Source organism: Excalfactoria chinensis, chromosome 14 (assembly GCF_039878825.1).
Source record: "Excalfactoria chinensis isolate bCotChi1 chromosome 14, bCotChi1.hap2, whole genome shotgun sequence".
In the NCBI taxonomy this organism is placed as follows: Eukaryota; Metazoa; Chordata; class Aves; order Galliformes; family Phasianidae; genus Excalfactoria; species Excalfactoria chinensis.
The window spans coordinates 4939777-4962685 of NC_092838.1; the positions used below are offsets into that span (position 1 = coordinate 4939777).

Here is a 22909-nt window from a genome sequence, read left to right on the forward strand (position 1 = left end):
GGCCCCGCCGCGCCTCGTCCGGCCCTTCCGGCAGCGCGGCGCTGAGTCAGTCGGGTCGGTGGTGGCGGCATGCGGGCCTGGGTGGCCGTGCTGGGCTGCGCGCTGTGCTGCGCCGTGGTGCGGGGCTCCGAGGACATCGTGGTGGGCTGCGGCGGCTTCGTCAAGTCCGATGTGGAGATCAACTACTCCCTCATTGAGGTGGGCGCCGTCGCCGCCCCGTTCGCAGCGCCGCACCGCGGGACCCCCGCGCACCGCCGGGTGCAGCGCTGCGTCCCGCTGCCCCTTTCCCTCCTGAGCTGCGGACGGGCGACCCGACGGGCTGAAAGATGGATGGGCCTCGTGCCCTGACTGCAGCAGGACCGGCCTTGCTCATTGAATTCAATTCTCATTGAAGCGCTCGCTGATTTCTCCCGAGGCCGGAGCTGAGTTCTGTGCCGCGGGTCCCCCGGCAGAGCGTAGTCCTGCTGTAAACCTTTGCCCTGTTACCTCCATTGCCGCTGGGGACGTGCACCCTCTGCAGCACTTGCTTGGAGGATGCCCGATTCCACCTTTATTAAAATATCTCTTTGTGTTTGTTTGTTTTATTTCCTATAGATTAAGTTGTACACAAAGCATGGTACCCTCAAATACCAAACAGACTGCGCTCCGAACAACGGGTATTTCATGATTCCCCTCTATGATAAGGTAAGAAACCAAAATACTGCGATGCCTCTGCAGTGGAGGCACGAGCTGCTGCTGTCAGAGCAGCGCCCATCACAAAGCGTTTGGAGCAGTACATCATTCTGTTATGCTTGGATCCAACTTCCCTTCTTGTTTTCTGTTTGTAATACAGCTGTTCTGCTTCTCAGCGGTGTTATGGTGAGGAGGCCAGGTAGCTTCAGCTGTGGTGCTGTGCTATTTAGACTGGAAAGATGTTTCCATTCAGATTAGATACAAGCTGCCCTCAAGTGGTCCAAGTGTGTTGCTCTGGTAAAGAATTGGTGAACTTGTGGTTTGGCAATAAATCCTGCTTCAAATCTGAGGACATAAGATACATCTTATCTCATTGGTTTCATTCTTAGGTCTCAGGGCCTTTTAATGGCTGAACTTCAGAACCCATGTGATGTCTGCTGGTTTAAAGAGGATCTCTGTGTAGATTAATGCCTTTTCGGCACAGGACTTTTAGTAGGATTGGAATTTTGTTAACTCATGTTTGGGCAGAACGTTTGAGTAGAACCACCCAATGGAAATACTGAAGGCAGATTTAGAATGCATCTGTTGAGGCAGGTAGAGAGATTTGAACACTTTCTAACACTGAACTGCTTGTGCATGAGCCAGGTTTGATGTAAATGCAGGATACATGTGATGCTGCTTAACTCTTGCTCTTAGCTGTCATGGTACAAGCTCAACATTGCAGCCTGTCTGGGTAGATTCTGCTTCTTCTTTGAACTCAGCATAATAGTATGTGGAAGGAGAGGAGAGTGGGGCTCTTGAGTCTTGCGTTACTCTCTGCAGCATGGTGCTTGTATCCTGACTTTTTTGTCACTCCTCAGTTAAATGGAATTTGGATCAGTGAAGACTGTTATTGCTTTTTTCAATTTATTTTTTAGGGGGATTTCATTCTTAAAATTGAGCCTCCGCTGGGATGGAGTTTTGGTGAGTGTTCATATCTCGTTTTAAAATAGGATGCCGTATTTGCAGTGTGGGACTTCCAACTACTGCTGGCTTGAAGTTGGCATGGAAAATCATGTGCTATTCAAAAGACAGAAGCTCTATTTGTTCTTGATAAATATACTGACTGCACAGTAGGAAAACAGAGCTGTAAGGTCTGCACCGACAAAGTAACGCATGAATGGATAAGAAATAATGAGTATTTTTCATTAAAATGTCTTTAATGAGAGGGGGAAGGATTTTCAGCATCAGAATCTGTGGGTAGTTAACTTGCTAAGGCAAGGCTTCCAGAGCACAACTGGTGTGCTTGAGCTAGTGCCTTTCTGGCAGAGTTTCTGAAGCTGCAGTAGAGTATTTCCATGATTCCCTTGTCGCTAATTGCTGTGCTGTTTCATTGTTTTTCCCCTCCAGAACCGACCAGTGTAGACATCCATGTAGATGGCATTAATGACATTTGCACAAAGGGAGGCGATATTAACTTTGTGTTCACAGGGTTTTCTGTGAATGGAAAGGTCAGACTCCTTTATATTTATTTATTCCATCTTATGTTATTTCTGCTTTCAGAACAACTTTCCGCTTTACCTCTGCTAGTTGTTTTTATCCACTTTGCACTGTTTTCATTTTGACAGGTTCTCAGCAAAGGTCACTCATTAGGTCCTGCCGGAGTCCAGGTTGTACTGAGAAATGCTGGCAGTGATGTAAACTTACAAGCGACTATTACCCAACCTGGAGGAAAGTGAGTATGGGAATGTGCATGTGTGCATCTGTCCGTGCATGTGCGCATGCCTCATCTGTGCATTTACACCAAATTCTCTCTATTCTGCTACATTGATTGGGATTATAGAAGTTCTGAAAAACACAAAGAATATGAATTGCTTTTCTGTAGACAGGTGTTAAGGACTCTTAAACAGCATCACCTTTTTCTTGCTTTACAGGTTTGCTTTCTTTAAAGTGCTTCCTGGTGAATATGAAATCTTTGCATCTCATCCCACCTGGATGTTGAAAGAGGTTAGAGCCTAAAAAAGTTCTGATGGATGTGTTTAGTGATGGTGTGTTGCCTAGACTTTGTCTTGATCAGCTCCTTGAGCAAGTTTGTGTGAGTGGACTTGCTTAATGCAATTTCCCTAAATTTAGCTGAGGCTACAAGAAATCGCCTTGCATAGGCCTGATTTGGAGCGAGTGGAGCCAGCTGGGGGAGGACTGGCAATGAGCTCCTGCTTTATGTTTTCTAACCCTATACGTTCTGTAAGGAATTGGAGGTTATAGCAGATGCTTAAATCCTTTCAGGTTGTTTCCTTTCTGAGCTCTGAAGTCCCAACCAAATCCTAAGTCAGTGAAACAGTAAAAACGCCAAGATAAGACCACAAAACAGCTTCAGCATCCTTCTGTTTTGAATAGTTTGTGGATTCTCTTTGAGTACTGCTATTCTGGGTTCTTCTATTTCTGATGTTGAATACTGAGCCTCTGTTTGTTATTTAGTGCTGTAAACAAGATTTAATACCTAGTTCTGATGCAAATGTACGTGCTTTGGTTTTTCAGTCAAGCACAGTGGTGCGGGTGACCAGTTCTAATGCTTATGCTGCGAACCCTCTGATTGTTGCTGGCTACAACGTGTCTGGGTCAGTAAGGAGTGATGGAGAACCAATGAAAGGGGTCATGTTCTTGCTTTTCTCCCCCTCAGTGACCAAAGAGGTAATGGTGTTTCAGAACCTTTTCAGTATAAGTATGGAGATAAGTGGAAAGCAGCTAAAAAGCTTTGTGTACTCATAGTGCTCTGCTGCTTACTCTGTTCATCTTGAACTTGGCTTATAAAAGACATAAACTGCACAACCTTTCCATCTGTGTTTTTCTATTTGTTTATTTGTCTTCATTTTGTAACACGGCCCTTGTAATACAACATTTGTGTACCTGCTCAGTTTTCACATGACTTGAATGGAATTACTCAGACACACAACACAATAGCTATCTGTTTAGAAGTTGGCAACATGGAGACTTAAGGTCTTTGCATTTTTCAGACACAAGAAATTAGAAGTTTATTTTAACTTCAGCTCTTCTGATCTCTTTCCATAATTGTTTTCAAGTGATCAGGTTTCCCAACGCTCAGGTTGTTCAGGGATGTAGAAAACTAAGAGTTGAGCTGAAGCAGGCAACAGATGCAAAATATAAAGTGGTTCTCAGCATTTTATTGCTCTGTATTCACTGTGGGTCAGCAGGGTAAAGGGCTACAGTTCTAAGACACTACTTGCAGGGTTTTTTATATTGAATGTTGTTTGGTAAATATGTTCCCTCACGAAGGTTACAATCCACGATTGTGAAAGGTCGCCTTCTGGAGAAAGACTGGAGTTATTGCCCAACAAACTGAACTTCACTACGTGGTAGCTGTAATGCTGTAATTTCCCTTCAACACAAGATCTGAATCACTTTTTGCCCTCGTGATATGGAATCAAAGATCAGTAGCTTCTGTTGCCACTTTAAAAGTGTGTTATTTCTGAAAAGACTGTGGAACATTTGGTGGTGTACTGTGGTTTAATATACAGAGTAGAGCTCTTTTGTGTAATGTCAACTTTGTCCTCAGAGCTAAAGTCAGATGATGTTAGACATGCAGTGCAGTTTGAGCGTACTGGGGGGTGTTGAGTTTCTCAGTTTTCTGAAGTTATTGATTGCTTTTTCTCTTTTACCTGTACAAGAATTGTAAGCTGTGCTGTCAAACTGTCTTTAAAATGGCTTTTGTATTTCCCATCCTTCATTCTCAGTATAACATTTTGAGTTGTACGCGTCCCTGAATTATTTTCTGTGTTCTCTCATTTATTGTCACAGGATGTTGTGGGCTGCAATGTTTCTCCTGTGGATGGATTCCAATCACGAGATGAATCTCTCTCGTATTTGTGTAATGTTGTATCAAAAGAAGATGGATCTTTCAGCTTTCTTTCTCTTCCAAGTGGGAAATACACTGTGGTATGTTTGTTTATCCATTGAGTTGTTAACTTTTGCTTTCTACGCTAGCTTATGTATAATTTTATAGCTGCTAAAACAGGATTAGTTGAAATATTTTTAATAAGGTCAAGTAATCGGAAAAGGAGAATCTGACCTAAACCATTTGGAGGGGAAATAAACTGCTGTGTCAGAATTCTGTGGTGTGATTCCTGAGAAAGTACTTGATTACAAAGTTCCTGAATGCACTGTCCACTCATAGAGCCATCCCTAGGGACTGATGGAAGGCTAAAAGCTTCAGCTGGCTGTGGCTACCCCACATCCTTTAAGTACCCTGTTTTCTTTTTGTCCATTCCCTTTATTTATGTCCAGGAAGTGTGATGAGATCATTGTTGTCTGTGTGATGCCTACAGTGATGGTCATGCAATCTCAACATGTGTGATCCAGAAGTGGGATCTAGGCTTGTCTCATTCCTTTAATCCTCTCGTGATCATATATATCTTATATAAACTCTCTGTAAGCTCTCACACAAGTACCAAGTGCCTTTTGAGTGGAGGGTTATTCTCCTGTTTTTACATGTAGTCTCATGTATCCATCAGACATTCTTGAAATACTGCCTTTATTTCTGTCTCTGTTGCTCTCAGTTATTTTCCAACAGGTTTGCAGCCCATTTGGCCATTCATGGAGGTGTCTGTTAGTGATAAGGATGTGGAAAATGGTAAAGGAAAGGAGTTCTGATGTCATGGCTTTTTAGGAGTCAAAGCAATGTGTTCTCCTTTCAGATACCATTCTACAGAGGAGAAAGAATTACCTTTGATGTTGCGCCATCTAGATTGGACTTCTTTGTAGAACATGACAGCTTACAAATTGAGGTAAGAGAAATCATCTTGTTTGTGCCATTCATTCCTGTAGAAGTGTAACTGATGTTAACAGAAAGCAGATGGGCTGTGGAAAAACTTCTTTGGAAAAAGCTTAAAGAGATTTGTTACATCTAGCTTCTTGCCAAGCAGGTAGACGACAATATCTGGCATTACTCTTTATTCCCTATGCTCGTTCCCTTTGACTAGGAAGAAGCAAAACAGGGAAAAGCTGTCTAATGTGTTTACTTTCCCATCTGTGTTACAAACAGGCAGTAACCTTTCCAGCTGATTCAGCTGACTCATTCACATTGTCATCTCTTCAAAAAGGTCTTGGAAATTTGTATGGTTTGCAGAATTTCTTTAGTGATATCATTATGATGTATGATTTGAGCCTTCAGAATGGTACTGATACAGATAACTTGCGAATTGGTTCTGTCTCTTAGTGGGACAGTAAGCCTTGAGTTAGATGCATACTTTCATTGTGATTATACAGGTGATTTTCTTTTTTCTTATATCTGGAAATTAATTTCTCTTATATGTGTGAGGTGAACAGCAGTCTGTATTAATTGCTGTGGACACATTAATGCTTTTTCTGGGTAAAGATTAATATTCACTTTCTTTCCCATTTCAGCCTGTTTTCCATGTGATGGGTTTCTCTGTCACAGGCAGAGTGCTGAATGGTCCTGAAGGAGAAGGAGTAGCTGATGCCACTGTGACACTAAACAATCAGATTAAAGGTATGCAACCACCTTGGTATGTGTTGCTACAGGGAAGTCTTTAATAAGCTCAAGTACATGAATAGCAGGATATGGGATGGAATCAAACCTTCATGATAATATACTCCTTTTTTCATGAATTATTTGTAATATTACAGTGATTTTCATAGAGTTGAGTAATTTTGTATATTTTCTGGCTTAGATGGGAGTATTAACTGTTCATTAGTTTTGTAGTAGAGGATTTCTTATTATGTCCTTTGAACATTTGCCAAATTGGAAGTGTTGCTTTGCAATACAGAAATGAGGATTCGTCTCTTAAGAAACATAATATTGTTTCATTGTTGTGCAGTTTAAATTAAAAGTAATCAAAAGCAGTGAATGCCCTTTGGTGCTTTTGACACACTAAGACAGACAGTGAAAACATGCTCTGCTTTTTTAACTCTTCGCTTTATTTGTTCTAGTAAAAACAAAAGCTGATGGATCTTTCCGTCTTGAGAACATAACAACAGGTACATACACAATTCATGCCAGGAAAGAGCATCTCTTCTTTGATACCATCACAGTGAAGATCGCACCAAATACGCCTCAGCTAGCAGACATCATTGCAACAGGGTAAGTGCCAGTGTCATGAAAATGTAAATTGATACACAGACTGTTTTCAGAGGGGGTCGTCCTTTCTCTTGTCATGCCTGGTCTGGTGTACTGTTGTTTGTTAGGAGTTAAATGTTGCTCAAGAAGTTCAAGGGAAATAGGACAGTGTAAGTGCAAAGTTATGCTTTATCCACAGAGTTTTGCTCAATTCTGTTCAAGCCTTTGAGAGTGCCCTTTTAATAATCACTCCCTTGCAGGCAAAGGCTCTACGACCTGAGGGTGCTGAGCAATTGTAGAAGTGTGTGTGAACCAAAAAAAGGAGAGTTTTGTTGTCACTGGTACTGCACTTCAGATACCCTCCTCTTGTGTGAGCGTGGGGTTGTGTAACTGTCTGATACAGTATGGTACCAGACCTCTATCAGGAGGAACTGGTCCCCATTCATGTAGTAGTTCCTCAAGATAACAAAGTTTGCTTATCAAGGAAATTTTCAAACACTTTAATGTATTCTGATAGTTGGCATTTATTTTATAGATTCAGTGTGTGTGGCCAGATCTCAGTTACTCGTTTACCTGACGCAGTCAAACAGATCAATAAATACAAGGTAACCATGGTGCCTCATGACAAGGACAAAGCATCAGCGGTTACAACAGAAACTGACCCTCATGGAGCATTTTGTTTTAAAGCACAATCTGGTGCATACAGTGTTAAGGTAAGAGTGAGCTTCTGTTTCTTCACTGTAGGACCGTCAAGAGGTTTTAGAGGATTTAAATCATTTAATTTCTAAAATTTGAGAAGTTGATTGTAGGTTTTCTTGGCCCTTTTATCTGTGCTGTTTAAACTATAATAGGCTTTTTTTTGTTTTTTAATAAGCAGAAATTCTCATGCACCTTTCCCTTTATATTTGTTTAAAAGGAGATCAGCCCACTGAGATTGAACAGTTTTCTCTCCCTCCTTTATTGGTAAAGTCCCTTGAAATGCTTCTTCATGCATTTTCCTGTAAATGAGACATGTGATGTGTGCCTTTTTCAGGTGTGTTAATGGTTCCTGAGATTACAGGTCACTGCAGAACCATGGCACAGCCACAATTAACTTTGCATTGTAGATGAGAGCGCAGGCTGAGAGATAAGGAAGTGCACAGTTCTGAGGTCCCTAACTGTCCTAGATAAATGAAATAGCCTAATGTGGAAACTGGAGTAAATGGATCTCAAAGTGGAAGCTCATCCAGACTTTAGAAACTTTTGTATCGTTTTCAGCTCAGACTTACTGCAATTCTTTGGAGGAATTTTGAAAAGCATATTTTGGAGGCTGCTTTTGCTGCAACTTATGGTGAAATACCCATTTTCTAATTTCTGATAAGTCAGTTCAACTCAGCAGATTTGGGTGTATTTGGTATTTATAAGCTGGTGATGTGCTGATGACCTGTGCTCTACAGGTAATTATTCCAGAGGCTGAGACCAGAGCAGGATTGGCCTTGAAACCCAAAGTGTTCCCTGTTACCGTTACAGACAGACCGGTCATGGATGTGACCTTCTCTCAGTTTTTGGCATCAGTTTCGGGGAAGATCTCTTGTTTAGGTAAGGTGGTTTTGAAAGTGAAGTGGAAATGGTCAACTTCAGCACTGCATGTGTGAATCAGTACTGTTTAAATCCAGTTGCTTTAAAACTACTTGTTGTGGTCAAGCACCATCAACGCATAAGTTAACTTCTAGTAGTTAGACAGAAACAGGTCTTTTATCAAGAGACCGTACAGCCTGGTAACTAGTAAGTTTGGGATGAAGTTATGAACCTGTTTTTAATACTTGCTAGCAATATGTTCTAATTGTTTTAATCTTAGTACACGTGAAGCTTCCTTGGAGTTGCGGGATTTGGAGGGAAGCTGGCAAGTCAGGATGCACTCATTTTCTGATGTCTGTTCTGGGCAGATGCTTGTGGTGATCTGGTGGTGATGTTACAGTCTGTGAGCCGCCAGGGTGAAAAACGGAGCCTGCAGCTCTCTGGAAGTACAGAGTCAGTAGCCTTCACGTTTGAAAATGTGCTACCTGGCAAATACAAAGGTAGGATAATAGGGAATTGCTGGAAGTCTTACCTTGCTCTCTAAATCTGTGTTAGTCTGTATACTTCAGTTATCATGTGCCACATGCCCAGTGCAGAGTTAGTCTAAACTTGAAAAAGTTGGGAAAAATGCTGTATGCCTGTGCAGCAGGTTGTCTTAATGTTGTCTGTTTAGCCATTTTTTTGGTGCTGATATTTATTTTTTTATCCGACTTTGAAGATTACTGCCTGGGAAGTCAGTGTGATGGGGCTTTTTACACCACAAAACCAGTTGTAGTTCAAACAGTTTTACATTACTAAAAGCTTTCTGTGGTGTGTATTCTAGTAAGCATTGTGCATGAAGACTGGTGCTGGAAGAATAAATCTCTGGAGGTGGAAATCGTGGAGGAAGATGTTTCAGGAGTAGAATTCAGGCAGACTGGATATATGCTGAGGTGTTCCCTTTCTCATGCAATTACTCTGGTATGTATATAACAAACATCCTCGTGTTTTTTCATTAACGTCTGTAGGTAGGTTGGATTGCACTTGGAATCAAAGCTTTCTCGTATCTGTAGGTCGTCTTGTGCCTCAGGAGCTCTAATGCTGATTGTACTTTGAGATTTGTCTCTTAGATTTGATGAAGTGATCTTCTGCTGTTGGTTGCTATAAGAGAAGCATTAATGTACCATTAGGCAAAAGCTATTTTCATTTTGTTGTTCAGTAGCTGCTAATAGTGAATTGTGTTGTGGCTTCACAGGAATTCTACCAGGATGGAAATGGACCAGAGAACGTTGGTGTTTATAACTTGTCTAAAGGAGTTAATAGATTCTGTCTTTCAAAGCCAGGTAACAGCTCTAAAGTATTACTTGAAAAAAGAACCATTCAATCAAAGCTACTGGTAATTCAAACAGCCTGTTGTGGCTTCTGAGGTTTCAGCATATACATTATTTTTCCTCTTTTAGTAGATGAAAGGTATTGGTCTTGGACCAACTGAGAGCACGTTAAAATAAACTTGTTCCATTGGATTCTGTAATTGGAACATAATTGATAAATGAAAGTTTAATTTCAATACAGGATTCCTGAAGGGTAGCTATTAATGGTACCTCGGGGTTATTTATAACAAGAAAAAGTAATGCTTTAATGTTTCACATTTTTTTCACTTTGAATATTTTAGAGCTAATTACTTGTTATTGCCCATTAACAGAACAGTTAACCAGTTCATTTGCTTTTGATTCTGTTTTTAGCTTTGCTTAGTTCATCCTTAGAGTCCATGGCTTCATTCACAATTCAGTAATGGAGTTCCAATGGTGGCTCTTTAATCCAAGGCCATCAGCTGTGGAATTACATTAGATTACTTCTGATTTAGGTTTGTTATATTTGTAACTGTTTTTATGTACCTCTTTGTTGAGGTGCCATGTTTTGTATCAGTGTACATTAGAAAGTCAGCAGCTTCCAGTAGTGATTTGTAAGTGAAGAGATGAATTAATTTACTGTAGTCAAACTTAGCAGTTCTTTCTGCACCTCAGGTCATATGTAGTCTTCAGAATTCAGGCAGCACAGTAAGCTTTATTTCTTTATTTGTGTATCAGTGGATCATTCTTTGGCTTAATGTTTACAGGTGTGTACGAAGTAACCCCACGTTCCTGCCACCAGTTTGAACACGAGTATTACACTTACGACACGTAAGCAGAATCTGCTTTCAATCTTATGCATCTCAGTGTGCTTTCATAAAGCTTCCTTCTGCTGCAGCTGCTTTCAGTAGTTCAGGATGAGTTGCTATGACTGGCTCTAACCAATAGAAGGAAGCTTTAGCAAAATGTATCAGATGTGTTTTCTTACCCTTTAAAAAAGAAAAATGTGACTAAAGATAGGCTTTAAAGATGCTTTTGCTGCTTCAGATGGATGTTTCAGTCTGCCTTCTGTCCATCTTTAATGTGTTTTTGCTCTTGTAACAAAGGAGAGGTATTTCAGTGAAAAATGTTGATGGCTTGTAAGGGTTGAAATGCGAAAGATGGTATATTATGTTTGCTAGAAAGCATGTACCACTTATAGATCCCTGGTACCAGTGATTGTCTGTGGTGATGCTGCTCACCTCAGTTTTGCACCTAATTACCAGCAGGCAGTGCTGATCTTCCCAAGTCAGCCATGTTTTGCCATGTATATCTAGGTTGTGACTTGGCAATGTGCTTATTAGCTTTGCTCCTATAAAGAGGCTTTATGCTCCCTGACTGCTTTGTTTCCTACACACAACAGGAAACGAATTCAGCACTAAAATATGATTCTTAACTGAATACATGAGTTGAAAGAAACCCCTTTCTGCAGCAAAGTACCATTTGACCTGGGTCATCTTTGTGAACCACTCCCAGTATTGTATTGTTAACTTGTGAATGTTCCTCTGATATGTATAGAGAAATTGTATGTATCAATTCAATCAAATTGACATCAGCTTGAGAGGAGATGGGAAACACAAAGGAAGGGAAGTTATTTGGTCAATGCCATGCAGTAGTTGGGGTTTCACATCTGCAAAACGCCACCTTTGCAATATACCATCCTGTTAGCACAACAGCTTTGTTGTGTAATTTGTATATTGTGTTTTATAAAGATCTTTCAGCTTCTGGGTGGGAGTACAAAATCAGCTGAATAACATCCAATTATTTTTTTAGGAGGAGAGCCTTGAGTTTGTCTTTGTTGCTTTGATTTACAGGTCCTCTCCTAGCATACTGACGCTCACTGCTGTTCGACACCATGTCCTTGGCACGATTGTTACAGATAAACTGATGGATGTGACTATTACCATTAAGTAAGAACAAAGAAATAATGTGGCTGTAAAAAGAGGAGGAAAGACATCCCTCTCATAAAGTTTTATTCTGGTTTTAATACCTCAGTGGCTGTTCTCTAAGGGAATGGCACCCTATGCTGGACTGCAGGAGGTTTTTATGCTAAGCTGTTCTTCGGGTTCTGTATTTATCTGTAGACAGATAAATAATGCTCAGACCTCACTTTGTACATTGTCACTTGATTGCAGTATAGCTCCTTCCTACTTGCATGTCATGGTAAAAAGAAATGGTTTTCTCAGTGATTATGCATTTTAATGAAGTGAAATTTCTGAATTCAGAAGGTTTTATTTTTGTTTGCTCTGAGCTGTTTAGCACCAGGACTGTTTTTTTCTTATTACCTCAGAATAAGAATCTGCTGCTTTAGAGCACTGTTACTGATGCGGAGAGAGCTATAAGAGGGAAAGTATGCAGAGTGATTACACACTAATGTACCAGTTTATGTTTAGCTGAACAGACAGCTCAATGGGAAGCACTGATTTGTGAGTAGCTTTAATCGTGGGAGTTGCCAGATCTTCCTGAAAGTGGGTGATAACAGTGAGTGTTTTAATGCTTTCCTGATGTCCACTTGCTCTGGACTAGAGGTTCTCAAACTTAGAGTGTAGAAAGCATCTTTGTGGCAAAACAGGTTTCCTCAATAGCCTTTTCTTGAGTCCCTGAGTTTAATGAGCACACAGCTGCAACTGCTGGGCAGCAGCCAGAAAAGAAGCACTGGGACAGAAGAGAGCTATTAGAATTTTAAAACTAATTTAGCAAGGGGGTGAATATTATACCAATAGACCGGGCTGGTGGGGGTTTTTGAGACTGTTGGGAACTGTGGAGGCAACTCAGTTGCCAGTGACTGCCTCTGTTCCAGCCTGTATGAAGCTTTTCAGCTGAAGTCCATTTTGTGAAATGCTGTCAATGTAAAGGGAACAGCTCTGGAATTCAAAGCAAAGCTCTTGTTTTTAGCAGTCTGTGCTTACATATCAGATTTAGAGCAGTGATGTCTTTAATTTCAGTTAATCAGAGACTGCAGAGAAAGGGTTTAAAGTCTTAATGAAATTCGATGTGTTAGAGCAGTTGTATATATTTGTCTCAAAAAAGAGAAACAGGGTTATGGGGTGGTATGGAAGCAGGAGATGGAATTATCCTGATCATTTGAAGCGGTCTTAAGAAAAAATAATGGTAATCATTTCATTTCACTCCTTGTAGAGAATTTTGCAATATTTGGAATCAGTTTTTCAGTCTATTGTAGACAAGACAGGAGGTAAGGTACAAAGGGTGGTTGGAGGTGAAAAGACATTGCTAGGAAAGACGATGTAACAATATCCATTGTTCTGAATTGGTGTAAGGAATGGGGATGAGATGAGCTTATCTAGCAATCTGTTCAGTAGACAGAGATCTGACAGCTGGATGGTTCAGAGGTGTGGAGCAGGTAGGTCAGAACACAGCACGTTTCCTGGGAATTGCCAGCTGTTGGAAGTATTTGCTTGTGATTGATGTTTTTTTCTTCTTCCTTTGTATGAAATGAGCTTATTTTGTTATCTTTCCTTTCTTTTCAGGTCATCTATTGACAGTGAACCTGCCTTAGTTTTAGGGCCATTGAAATCTGTGCAGGAGTTACGCAGGGAGCAGCAGCTGGCAGAAATTGAGACCCGCCGACAGGAGAGAGAAAAGAAGGGCCAAGAAGAGGAAGGAACAAAGCCACCAGTGCAGGAGATGGTGGAGGAACTTCAGGGACCATTTTTATATGAATTTTCGTACTGGGCAAGGTACTACCAAGCTCTGATGGGGAAGGCTGTTTTCTTTGGCCTGTTGCCTGGGTTTTCTTACAAGCAAAGTACTGATCTATTCCATGTAGGAAAGAGCTGCTCTGCGGGTATCTGTTCTGGCTGACTGTTAGCAAAATGAAAACTAATAACACGTAATATGAATTATGCTTATATTATTGCTTGTATTTTCCCCTTAGGGCATTTAGAAGTGTTCTGAGGTCAATATGCAGTGTTCTATCCTGTGTGAGAGACACTGATCTCATTATCTTCTAATGCTTTCTTGCTTTTGTAGGTCTGGTGAGAAAATTACTGTGACACCGTCTTCAAAAGAGCTTCTTTTCTATCCACCTTATGTGGAAACAGTCGTTAGTGGAGGTAAATAAAAATACAATTTCTGGATATTACAGCAGGTTCTCAGAATTACTTGTATTACACTTACTGAGAAAAACAGCTGTGCAGATGTATGATAATCAATCGAAGTTTCTGTCAATTTTTCCTTTCTATTGAGTTAGAACTATAAAATGGTTAGAAACAAACAAACAAAAAATAAAAAAGCAAAACAACAACAACAAAAAAAACCCACCAAAACAAAAAATCACGCTTCTAAAATTGCGAGGGCTGCCAGCAATCAGTTATGCTGCCTGTTGTATCAGTGTCCATCTTGCCCGAGGATTCCTAAATGAACGTCCTTTATATGAGACAGCTAGGAGATGGGAGGCACCTCTTTTTAGGTGCTCCTTTGTTGTGTGCATTCTTACATAATGTGAGAAAAATAAGTTCACATGTCACTGAACATGGTGTATGGTGACCTCTGTTTCATCTCAGACAGTGTTGTTGCTGTTGGAATACTTTCCATGTGGCTGCAGTTCACGGTGCTTTATGAACCTGCAGAGCACTTAGCAAATCCAAATTCTTTGTGCTCACCACGTGCCTATAGCTTTGGAACTCAGTTTCTGAATTTGGAGAATGTTTGGGTGTTTTAAGATGTGACAGGGAGCCATACTGTTATGTGGATGGATCTCTTATTCCAAGGCAAAAGAACTTTGACAATCTCTTTAGTAGTAGTTAAACTCTTGCTGTAAGATGTAATATTGAGTGTATTCTTGACTTGTTTGTTTTGAATCCCCTTTGCAATGACCAAGAGAGCTGTCCTGGAAAGCTGATAGAGATTCATGGGAAAGCAGGCTTATTTTTGGAAGGGCGGATTCATCCTGAATTGGAAGGTGTTGAGATTGTCATTGGTGAAAAAGGAGCGCCTTCCCCTCTCATCACAGTTTTCACTGATGACAAAGGTGCTTACAGGTAATTAGCAGATTTGTTTTGATGTTTTGGATTCTTTTGTTTAAGTGCCATAGTGACTTGACAACGCACCTGTGTGACAACCAAGTGCTTCTTCTAAAGTGAACTTTTCTTTCCTTATATTTTGAAGTGTCGGACCACTGCACAGTGACTTGGAATATACAGTTACTGCACAGAAAGAAGGATTTGTTTTGACTGCAGTAGAAGGAACAGTTGGTGACTTCAAAGCTTTTGCTCTTGCTGGTGTGACATTTGAGGTAAGCACGTCCAGAGCACTTAAGTTTTGAATGGTGTTTAGTTAAAGCTAGACAAGCAAAAATGTTAGCCCGTGTGTCCCAGGGAAACACAATCAAGTATGAAATGTGGGAATCGGGTAACTTTATCATAATGGAAACAAATCACAGGCTTCTGAATTGAGCCTCTTTTTGTGAGAGAATCCTGTCTTACACTTACTGCTGTGTCTTTTGTTAAAACAGATTAAATCCGAGGATGACCAGGCTCTTGCTGGAGTACTCTTGTCTCTCAGTGGAGGGGTGTTCCGGTCCAACCTCCTTACGCAAGATAATGGCATGCTGACCTTTTCCAATCTGGTAAGTTGAAATTGATCTGAATGTGGTTGTATGTGTGGTGCTGTGTAACTCTGCCCTCCAAAACAGGGATGTAATCAGTGCTCCTCAGTGACAGGAAGATGTATGAAATCATAGCTCATAGTGAGAGATGAGAGAGCGGACAGCACTGAAGCTAGCACTTAGCTAGTGGAAGTTGTGAAATCTAACCTGGAGAAAGCCTTGTCCCCAGCGTGCAATAGATGATGTTGGTTGATCTCATTTACAAACTTGCAGTCTATAAACATGATCACCAACAAACCAGCTTAGCTCATTTTAGTCTTTAGAGGAAACAAATGTAATAATCTTATTGATCTGTACCTGTGTGTGGACATACCTGAATAGTTTCTTTCCAAACTCCTCCTGGTCACTTTCCTGCCCTTGCAGTCTTGTGATGAAGTGTTAGAGTCATAGTTCTTTCCCTTTTCAGGCTTCATTTTCTGGTAAAGATCCACCAGTTCATTGTCTCATGTGTTCCTCGTTTTTCACTACTCGTGTTTTCCAACCAGTTTAGCCTATGGCTGGAACAGAGAAGGTTAGCTCTTTGGGGCACTTAAGAGAAAAATAATAGGAGCTGGTGAATTGTTGTGTCACTATCAATAAACAGCTTGTTTTATGCATCTTTGCAGAGTCCAGGGCAGTATTACTTTAAACCCATGATGAAAGAATTTCGCTTTGAACCATCGTCTCAAATGATTGAAGTACAGGAAGGACAGAATCTTAAAATTCGGATAACTGGTTACAGAACAGCTTACAGGTTAGTGGGGATGATAAACTGTGCAAAATGCTGCACGCTGGATCAGGATGCATTATACAAAATGTGTTTTCTTCTGATATGCCCGTTCTGAAGGCTTGGAGGTACTTTTGAAGGCACAGTTTAATTATTGTGCTGCTTGAGAGTACTGGTTCTAGCCTTTATTTTCATGCATGTGGATATACTAGCAAAGCCCATGACAGAATTGTAAGGAAAAACATTGCTAAGAAGGTACTGTGTGAGTGGCTTGCGCTGTGTTCAATGGGAGGGGTTTACTCTGGGGACTGTGTACCACTCCAGGTATCTGACTTAAGAGTTCTCCCTTTCCCTGCCCTCTGAGGTAAGTGTTACGTTTCTTGAAGGGTTGGGAACGTGGATTCCTGAAGATGTGCAGCTAATTTAAATGCTCTGAAACAGTTTTGGGTGTATACATTACAAATTCTGCTTTTGCGTGCTATGCAAGACAGATAAAGAACTTTTCCCATGAGTTATAACAATCATGTCTTAAAAATACCCATTAAAACAGCATTTGCCCATAATTAGCAATTGTTTCTTCTCCTAGCTGTTACGGCACTGTTTCTTCATTAAATGGGGAACCTGAGCAAGGGGTCTCGGTAGAAGCTGTGGGGCAGGAAGGATGTAGCATCTATGGAGAAGATACAGTAACTGATGAAGAGGGCAAGTTCCGGCTACGTGGCCTTCTGGTAAGGATCAGAATGCTTTCTCTCATTTACATTTATGTTAGCGTGTCAATGGAACAGTACCATGTGTTTTATGAATTAGCTATAGGTTTCTGTCTTTTCATCACACGTGCTAGCTCAAAGGTCCTTGGTCTTTTTGTGTTAGGACAAGGTGTGAGTGATGATTCTTGTAGAGGGGGAACATTTTTATAGTGCAAATCTGTGGAACTTTTTGGCTGCCTTCACACGAACTGAACAGCTCCCATGGTGTGGCACATGAGAGTGTCTCATCAGTGTTCAGGCACAAGCACAGGTGCTATAGCAGGGAAATCTCATCTCTTCAGCTTGTGAAAATTCTGCAGCAAGTGCATCTTAGAGGTCTATTGGGTGTTTGTATCTTGTTGACTGTATAGCATATGTATGAAGTAGGCTGTTCTGCGGGAAAAAACAGCAATAGAATTTCTGGAAGTGAACACACTTAAAGGAGTTAGTGGGTTAAATTATCTACTTAGGATAAGGAAACTTGTGGAATGCTAGAAAATTCACTTACTGTCTTCTAAAAGTAATGAATATGCTATTTGGTGTTAAAACTTATCATCTGAATGTTGCTTGTAGCCAGGCTGTGTGTATCACGTACAACTGAAAGCCGAAGGCAATGATCATATTGAAAGGGCTTTACCACAGCACCGGGCAATTGAGGTAAGTTTTTAATTTTTTTTTTTAAATGTTTTGGTATCCGTTACATTTAAAATGCGTCTGTGCAGGCATTGAATCGACAACAGTGTCTTTGAATGCATCCTGTTTAATCAACTGGCTTTTCAGCAAGTTAGCTCCTATTGTGTTAGCACCAGAGCTTAGAATTGCAATAAGGCCCAACCAGATTCTTACAGCACAAAAGGTGTATGTTAAGAAATCAGAGAATAAATATGCAGCTTATTTTTCAGTGTTCTTTTATGATGTGGGACAGAGAATTCATCATTTGAGATTGTCATAAATTGTTGTATTATCTTCATATTCAGTTATGGATCAATAAATACGCCTTCTAGTGTTTTCTTTGGTCCAAATCTTATGGTCTCGATGTAGATGAAATTGTCATCCAGTCTTGCAAATCTTTATAAAATGCAATAATAACTTTGAATTTAGGACTGATGAAATCTTGTTAAGTTCTCCTCCATCCTTACAGACTCAAACTACCTGCTACTCGCCTATCTCTTAACACCCAGCAGAGGTTAATTAGCCTTTGTTAGTTGCCTATAGCCTGACCAACATGCCCTCCTTTTTAGCAAAACAGGCAGGATTCTTTCAAGTCCTTTGTGTCTCTGTTTAAGAGTGTCTGCTGCTTGGAAAGGGATGTGAATGGCAACACAAGTTTCAGAAAGTCAAGTGAAGCTTACGTACTGCAAGTGAGAGCTGTTGGCAGTACATTGTACTAATAGTATCGTAACCAGATTGCCATTTTCTTAAGGGCAGAAAAGCATTTGAAAGAGACCTGCTTTAGTTCTTTCTTTGTCAGCAGAAACATGACTGTGTTGTGTGTTGCAGGTCGGGAACAGCGACATTGATGATGTTAATATTATAGCATTTCGGCAAATTAATCAATTTGATTTAAGCGGAAATGTGATTACGTCTTCTGAGTATCTGTCCACGTTATGTGTAAGTTCAAGCCTGTGATCTTTGTCAAGTGCATTTGCCATTGATTTCCCAGTGTTTTTTTGCAGGGTCACTGAAAATCATTCAGAAGCCTTATCTGAGTATGATGCAGTCCTCTTTTAATTATGCTCATTTTCAAGCAAACAGTGTTTTCTCAGTATTTCAGGCTTAGTTTGTGCCTCGAGCTGTCTAATTTGTGAAGTAAGTACAGAGAAACTGAAACTCAACAAAATGAGCTTACCAGAGAAATTAGAAACAATCTCCTGCTGTAAATTCCTCTGGGGATTATTTAAAAGAATTGCTATATTCTCTTTATTGCACAGCACAGACTATGTCTAATACATCTAGATAGGGGAAAACATCATTCTTTCCTAATGGTACTCTGAAGTATTTTAAAAGTCTCTTTCTGTGATTTTTCACATGACTTGTTAGAACAAACCCAGGTGTTCATACTTGACATCTTTCTATTTATACAGTCCGTGATGAATTTTGAAGTACTTTTATCATGCAGGAGTATGGGCTCTTCTAGTGCAGACTCAGAAATATCTCTTGTGGTTTCTTCTTTCCCTCACAGGTGAAGCTCTACAAAAGTGAAAATCTTGACAACCCAATTCATACAGTCAATTTAGGCCAATCTCTTTTCTTCCATTTCCCTCCCCTGCTCCGAGATGGAGAGGTAAGAATATTCCTGAATAATTGGCATGATTAGCTTTATTATTTTTCCCCTAAGCACACTGAAGTATTAGTTTTGGTTTGCCTGCAGTACTGTGTTCATGCTGGAGGTGACTGGCGTCTCAGAACATGTGAAGCCTATTAAACTAACTTTTGCCTTTGAATTTTACCTAAGACTGCTACTGGTGCTGTAGACTTGAGTTTATTTTATACCCACAGAATTACGTGGTGCTCTTGGATTCTACGCTGTCTAAATCACAGTATGACTACATCCTGCCTCAAGTTTCGTTCACTTCCATTGGATATCATAAGCACATTACATTGGTCTTTAGTCCCACTGTAAGTACCAAGTAGGTAAATGTTCATTTCAAATGCTCAGCTTGAGAGCAGTGTCTGGGTAGTGTTGCCTACGTATACTTTGTGGTCTTGGCCTGAGTTTCTATTAATGTAAATATAAAGAGGTTTATGAGAGGCATTAATGTGGCAATAAGCTTGGTGATGTGGTTTTGGCCACATTTAAGGCATTGGACAGCAATGTAATGATCTGGAATATTATGTGAGGTAAACAGGGAGTTCAGAATGGAATTGTAGCCTTGACACTAACTGAGAGGATGCAGTAACTGGGAGCTGAAGACAAGATTGTTGCTGGGATTTCCTTAAAAACTTCCATATAGAGGACAAAAGCATCAGCAAGCTCAAATGAAAGTTATCAGTTCTCAGAGCCCAAAGCAGATGGATTCTCAGACTAATGTCAGGAAAAATCTTCTCCTGTAAGTGAGAGAAATGGATTTTTGCACCTTTAGAGCTTGAAAGGAAACCAGATGGGAAGGGCTGGATGTTCTTTGGCTAAAATTACTTAAAGCTGGGGGAATTCCTAGTCAAAATAACTGTTAAAAATAATAAAATGCATCTTGCACACTATTTTCAGAGAAAGCTACCTGAGCAAGATATTGCCCAAGGATCTTACATTGCACTGCCACTGACTCTGCTTCTGTTGTTGGCTGGTTACAACCATGATAAGGTAGGACATGTCTTTGGTTCTATCCAGGTGTATTGTTGTCTGTTGGTACGCATGAATACTTTGTATTGTGTTAAGTGTAGTTGCATTCTGATAGATATCCAGATAGAGATGCAGTCAGCAGCTGCCTTCTGTGACACATATGTAGCTAAGCTTTTGAACACTTACCTTGGGAAAACTGTAGTGGGAAACTGTGCTCCTCTGTTATTTCTGTTTCTTATTTGATGGCTCTGAAAAACAAACAAACAAAAAAATCCAACACAATACAACATCTTTTAAATTCATATAACCAGAGTCAGGAATAATATGAACAAAATAAATATTTTATTGCAGAAGCAGTCAGACTGAAAGAACTCTTACAAGCCATTGAGTCTGATCTCTTTGGCTTTATACCCTTGGTATAAAACTCTCAGGAGTAATATAAGGAACTACCATGTTACCTTTTTTATTTGTTGACAAACTGTTCTTTCAAGCTTTCTCTGATAGGGCTGGGTTGTTTTTTGGTGATAAGAGGGGAAAAAAACTGTCTGTGCAATGTGATTTCTTTCCAAACTTGAATATACTGCACAGAATGTGAGTTTCTCCAGGACTTTTCAGTGGCACTGAAAGTGCCATGGAGATGAGCAGCTTGTCTAGACTCAGAACTCAAATGCTGGTTGTAGGTAAATGACTGCAAGAAAAAAACTAGGGATGATTTTTGGTTTTGATGATCAGAAGTTCCAGTAAGTTTGGTTTGCTTCCTTTCCAAAGAATTGCTGGTGTTTTCTGACATCTTTTTAGATGTTGTACATGTTCTGTTTATACAGTGAATTCTATTTGTTTGGGAGTGTATCATTCTGAAGAGCACCACTACTATGCAGACCTTACAAGCCACCATAATCACAAACTTTTTCCCCTTTTTGTTGGCCCAGCTTATTCCCTTACTACTGCAGCTGACAACTCGACTGCAAGGGGTCCGTGCCCTTGGACAGACGGGTTCTGACACCGGTGGCCCAGAGGATGCAAAGAGACAAACAAAAAAACAGAAGACAAGACGGACGTGAGGTGAAAGGGGTGATTGCATAAAGTGACGCTCCATCAAACTGAATTCTGGGGAAGCAAAACTAAAATGCGTTTTTGATATACATACGATCTTCACATTTTTGTCGTTGCTACCTGAGCGCAGTTTGTCACACCGGCTCCATTTTGGTTGTAAATTTTTTATGGAGTTTATAGGTTTACTTATTATAAAGTTATGAAATGAATGCATCTGTTGTTACTGTGAGTACATCTCCCATACTTGAAGACAGTTCATGAATTCTTTTTCTCTTCACTGGAATAGGTTGTGTTGTCTTCATTAATGATTTGTAAATGCAGTGGTAATAAACTGCTGATTTCACTCTGTATTTTGGGAATATTTTTCCTTACCTTTCAGAATTCCCACTTTACTCCAGAGAAGCAGCACAGAGGGATTTTGCTAAATCAGTGGTACTTGAAGCAACAAAGTTCTAGGGGAAATGCATGAACTGGTGAATGATGTCCTTGGCACTTCCAATTCAGCAGCTTGATTGAAGAGTCTGTTATCTGCACAGCTGTGATTTCAGTTCTTATCCAGCAAATGTTTGATTTTAATAAAAGATAACGTATTTGCCCAGTGAAGACAAATCATTAATGTTATGTAAGATTAGTTGATAATGTCAGGTAAGTTCTGCTGATCCTGGTGCAAAAGCAGTGTTTAAATGTCAAGTTCACGTACAGTGTGATCTCTTTAGACCTCCAGTATTCCTGAAGTGGCTACAGCTAGTTAGCTAGCTGCACTGTTCTTTCCAGAGTCAGACTGTGTTGTGATACTTGTCTGTGTGTCTGTCTCATCTCCTGCTCAGGCAGCGAGTTGTGCCAGTTGCTGATGGATTATTTTCTTTTTTTCCCCAATTATTTTAAGAAGTGTTAGCTTTTGGAAACCTTCGACATGCACAGCCCCAATAATGTAGACGGTAATAAATAATAGCCTGCTTCTTACAGGCCGTCTTTTGATTCTTGTTTGAAACAGACAGTTAGACATACACAGTTTAAATGTTAATGGGGCTTTTTATTGACAAATAGTATAAAGGTTAATAGAGCTTTTGAAAGATGAACATAAATGCCTACAAATATTGCAAAGATGTTGGTACTGCCAGTGAGTGGCAATGTTTCTCTTTTATAGTACTTGAAATAGAGTCCCTTTATATTTAAATATTGAAGCTTACAAACCCTACTTTAGAAACCTGGATACAAAAATTGCTTTAGTTTGGTCCTAAATATTAAAACTTCATTTGCTGATCCTTCTACTTAGACTGGCATCTATGCAACCCAATCTGAGGAGAAACTACCAAGATCATAAAAATGAAGAATGTCAAAAAAGCACATGTGTATAAAGCTTGAGATGAAGCTCTAACAAACTATCATGCTCTCAACTTAATGACCTCAAAATCTGTGGTTTGCTGTGATGAACTACGTGGGGAAAAAAAAAACAGCGTTGGAGGCCTTGTATTAAAAATGTACAATTTTTATATCTTTATTTGAGGTTGGTGAATGCTGATAAGGGAATTGCTGCTTGGGGGAGTTGTGTGAGGAATGAATGATCATTCAGTGTGACTTGAGGGACTACCAGATATTCTGACCTCTGAACTGTGGGACTTGATTGACATTAAACATTGGAAATGCCGTTAATAAAGAGGCAGTGATGCTTGCTAATTTGTTGACAGAAGCTATTTGGTTTGTGACATCCATTTTCCCCTTGCTAGTTAAGGAGTTATCTCAGGATAAGATCTGGTAAATAGTTCTTGCTACCTCTGACAGCAGTAGTGAGTCGGAAGGAACAAAATGTGTCTGAGTGTTGAATACAG

General features: G+C 40.2%; 1 protein-coding gene across 2 annotated transcripts; it reads left to right on the forward strand.

The window, feature by feature from the left end:
• Window positions 1-14: 14 nt before the first annotated feature.
• On the forward strand, window positions 15-22770 carry LOC140258452 (BOS complex subunit NOMO3). Of its 2 annotated transcripts, XM_072348715.1 has the most exons (32): window positions 15-198; window positions 595-684; window positions 1590-1635; window positions 2062-2162; window positions 2280-2386; window positions 2586-2658; window positions 3190-3342; window positions 4468-4605; window positions 5364-5453; window positions 6073-6178; window positions 6619-6769; window positions 7281-7458; window positions 8182-8323; window positions 8671-8802; window positions 9126-9262; window positions 9537-9624; window positions 10398-10461; window positions 11484-11579; window positions 13158-13367; window positions 13660-13742; window positions 14510-14669; window positions 14797-14923; window positions 15143-15256; window positions 15901-16028; window positions 16588-16729; window positions 17321-17404; window positions 18248-18358; window positions 18930-19031; window positions 19247-19366; window positions 19956-20048; window positions 20957-21089; window positions 21460-22770. In XM_072348715.1, exons 1-31 carry the CDS (start codon window positions 70-72, stop codon window positions 21086-21088), a joined length of 3627 nt encoding a protein of 1208 aa, XP_072204816.1. In that variant the 5' UTR covers window positions 15-69; the 3' UTR covers window position 21089; window positions 21460-22770. The 2 variants fall into 2 exon arrangements, with proteins under 2 accessions (XP_072204816.1, XP_072204814.1); XM_072348713.1 differs by having other exon boundaries at window positions 20957-22770.
• Window positions 22771-22909: the final 139 nt, after the last annotated feature.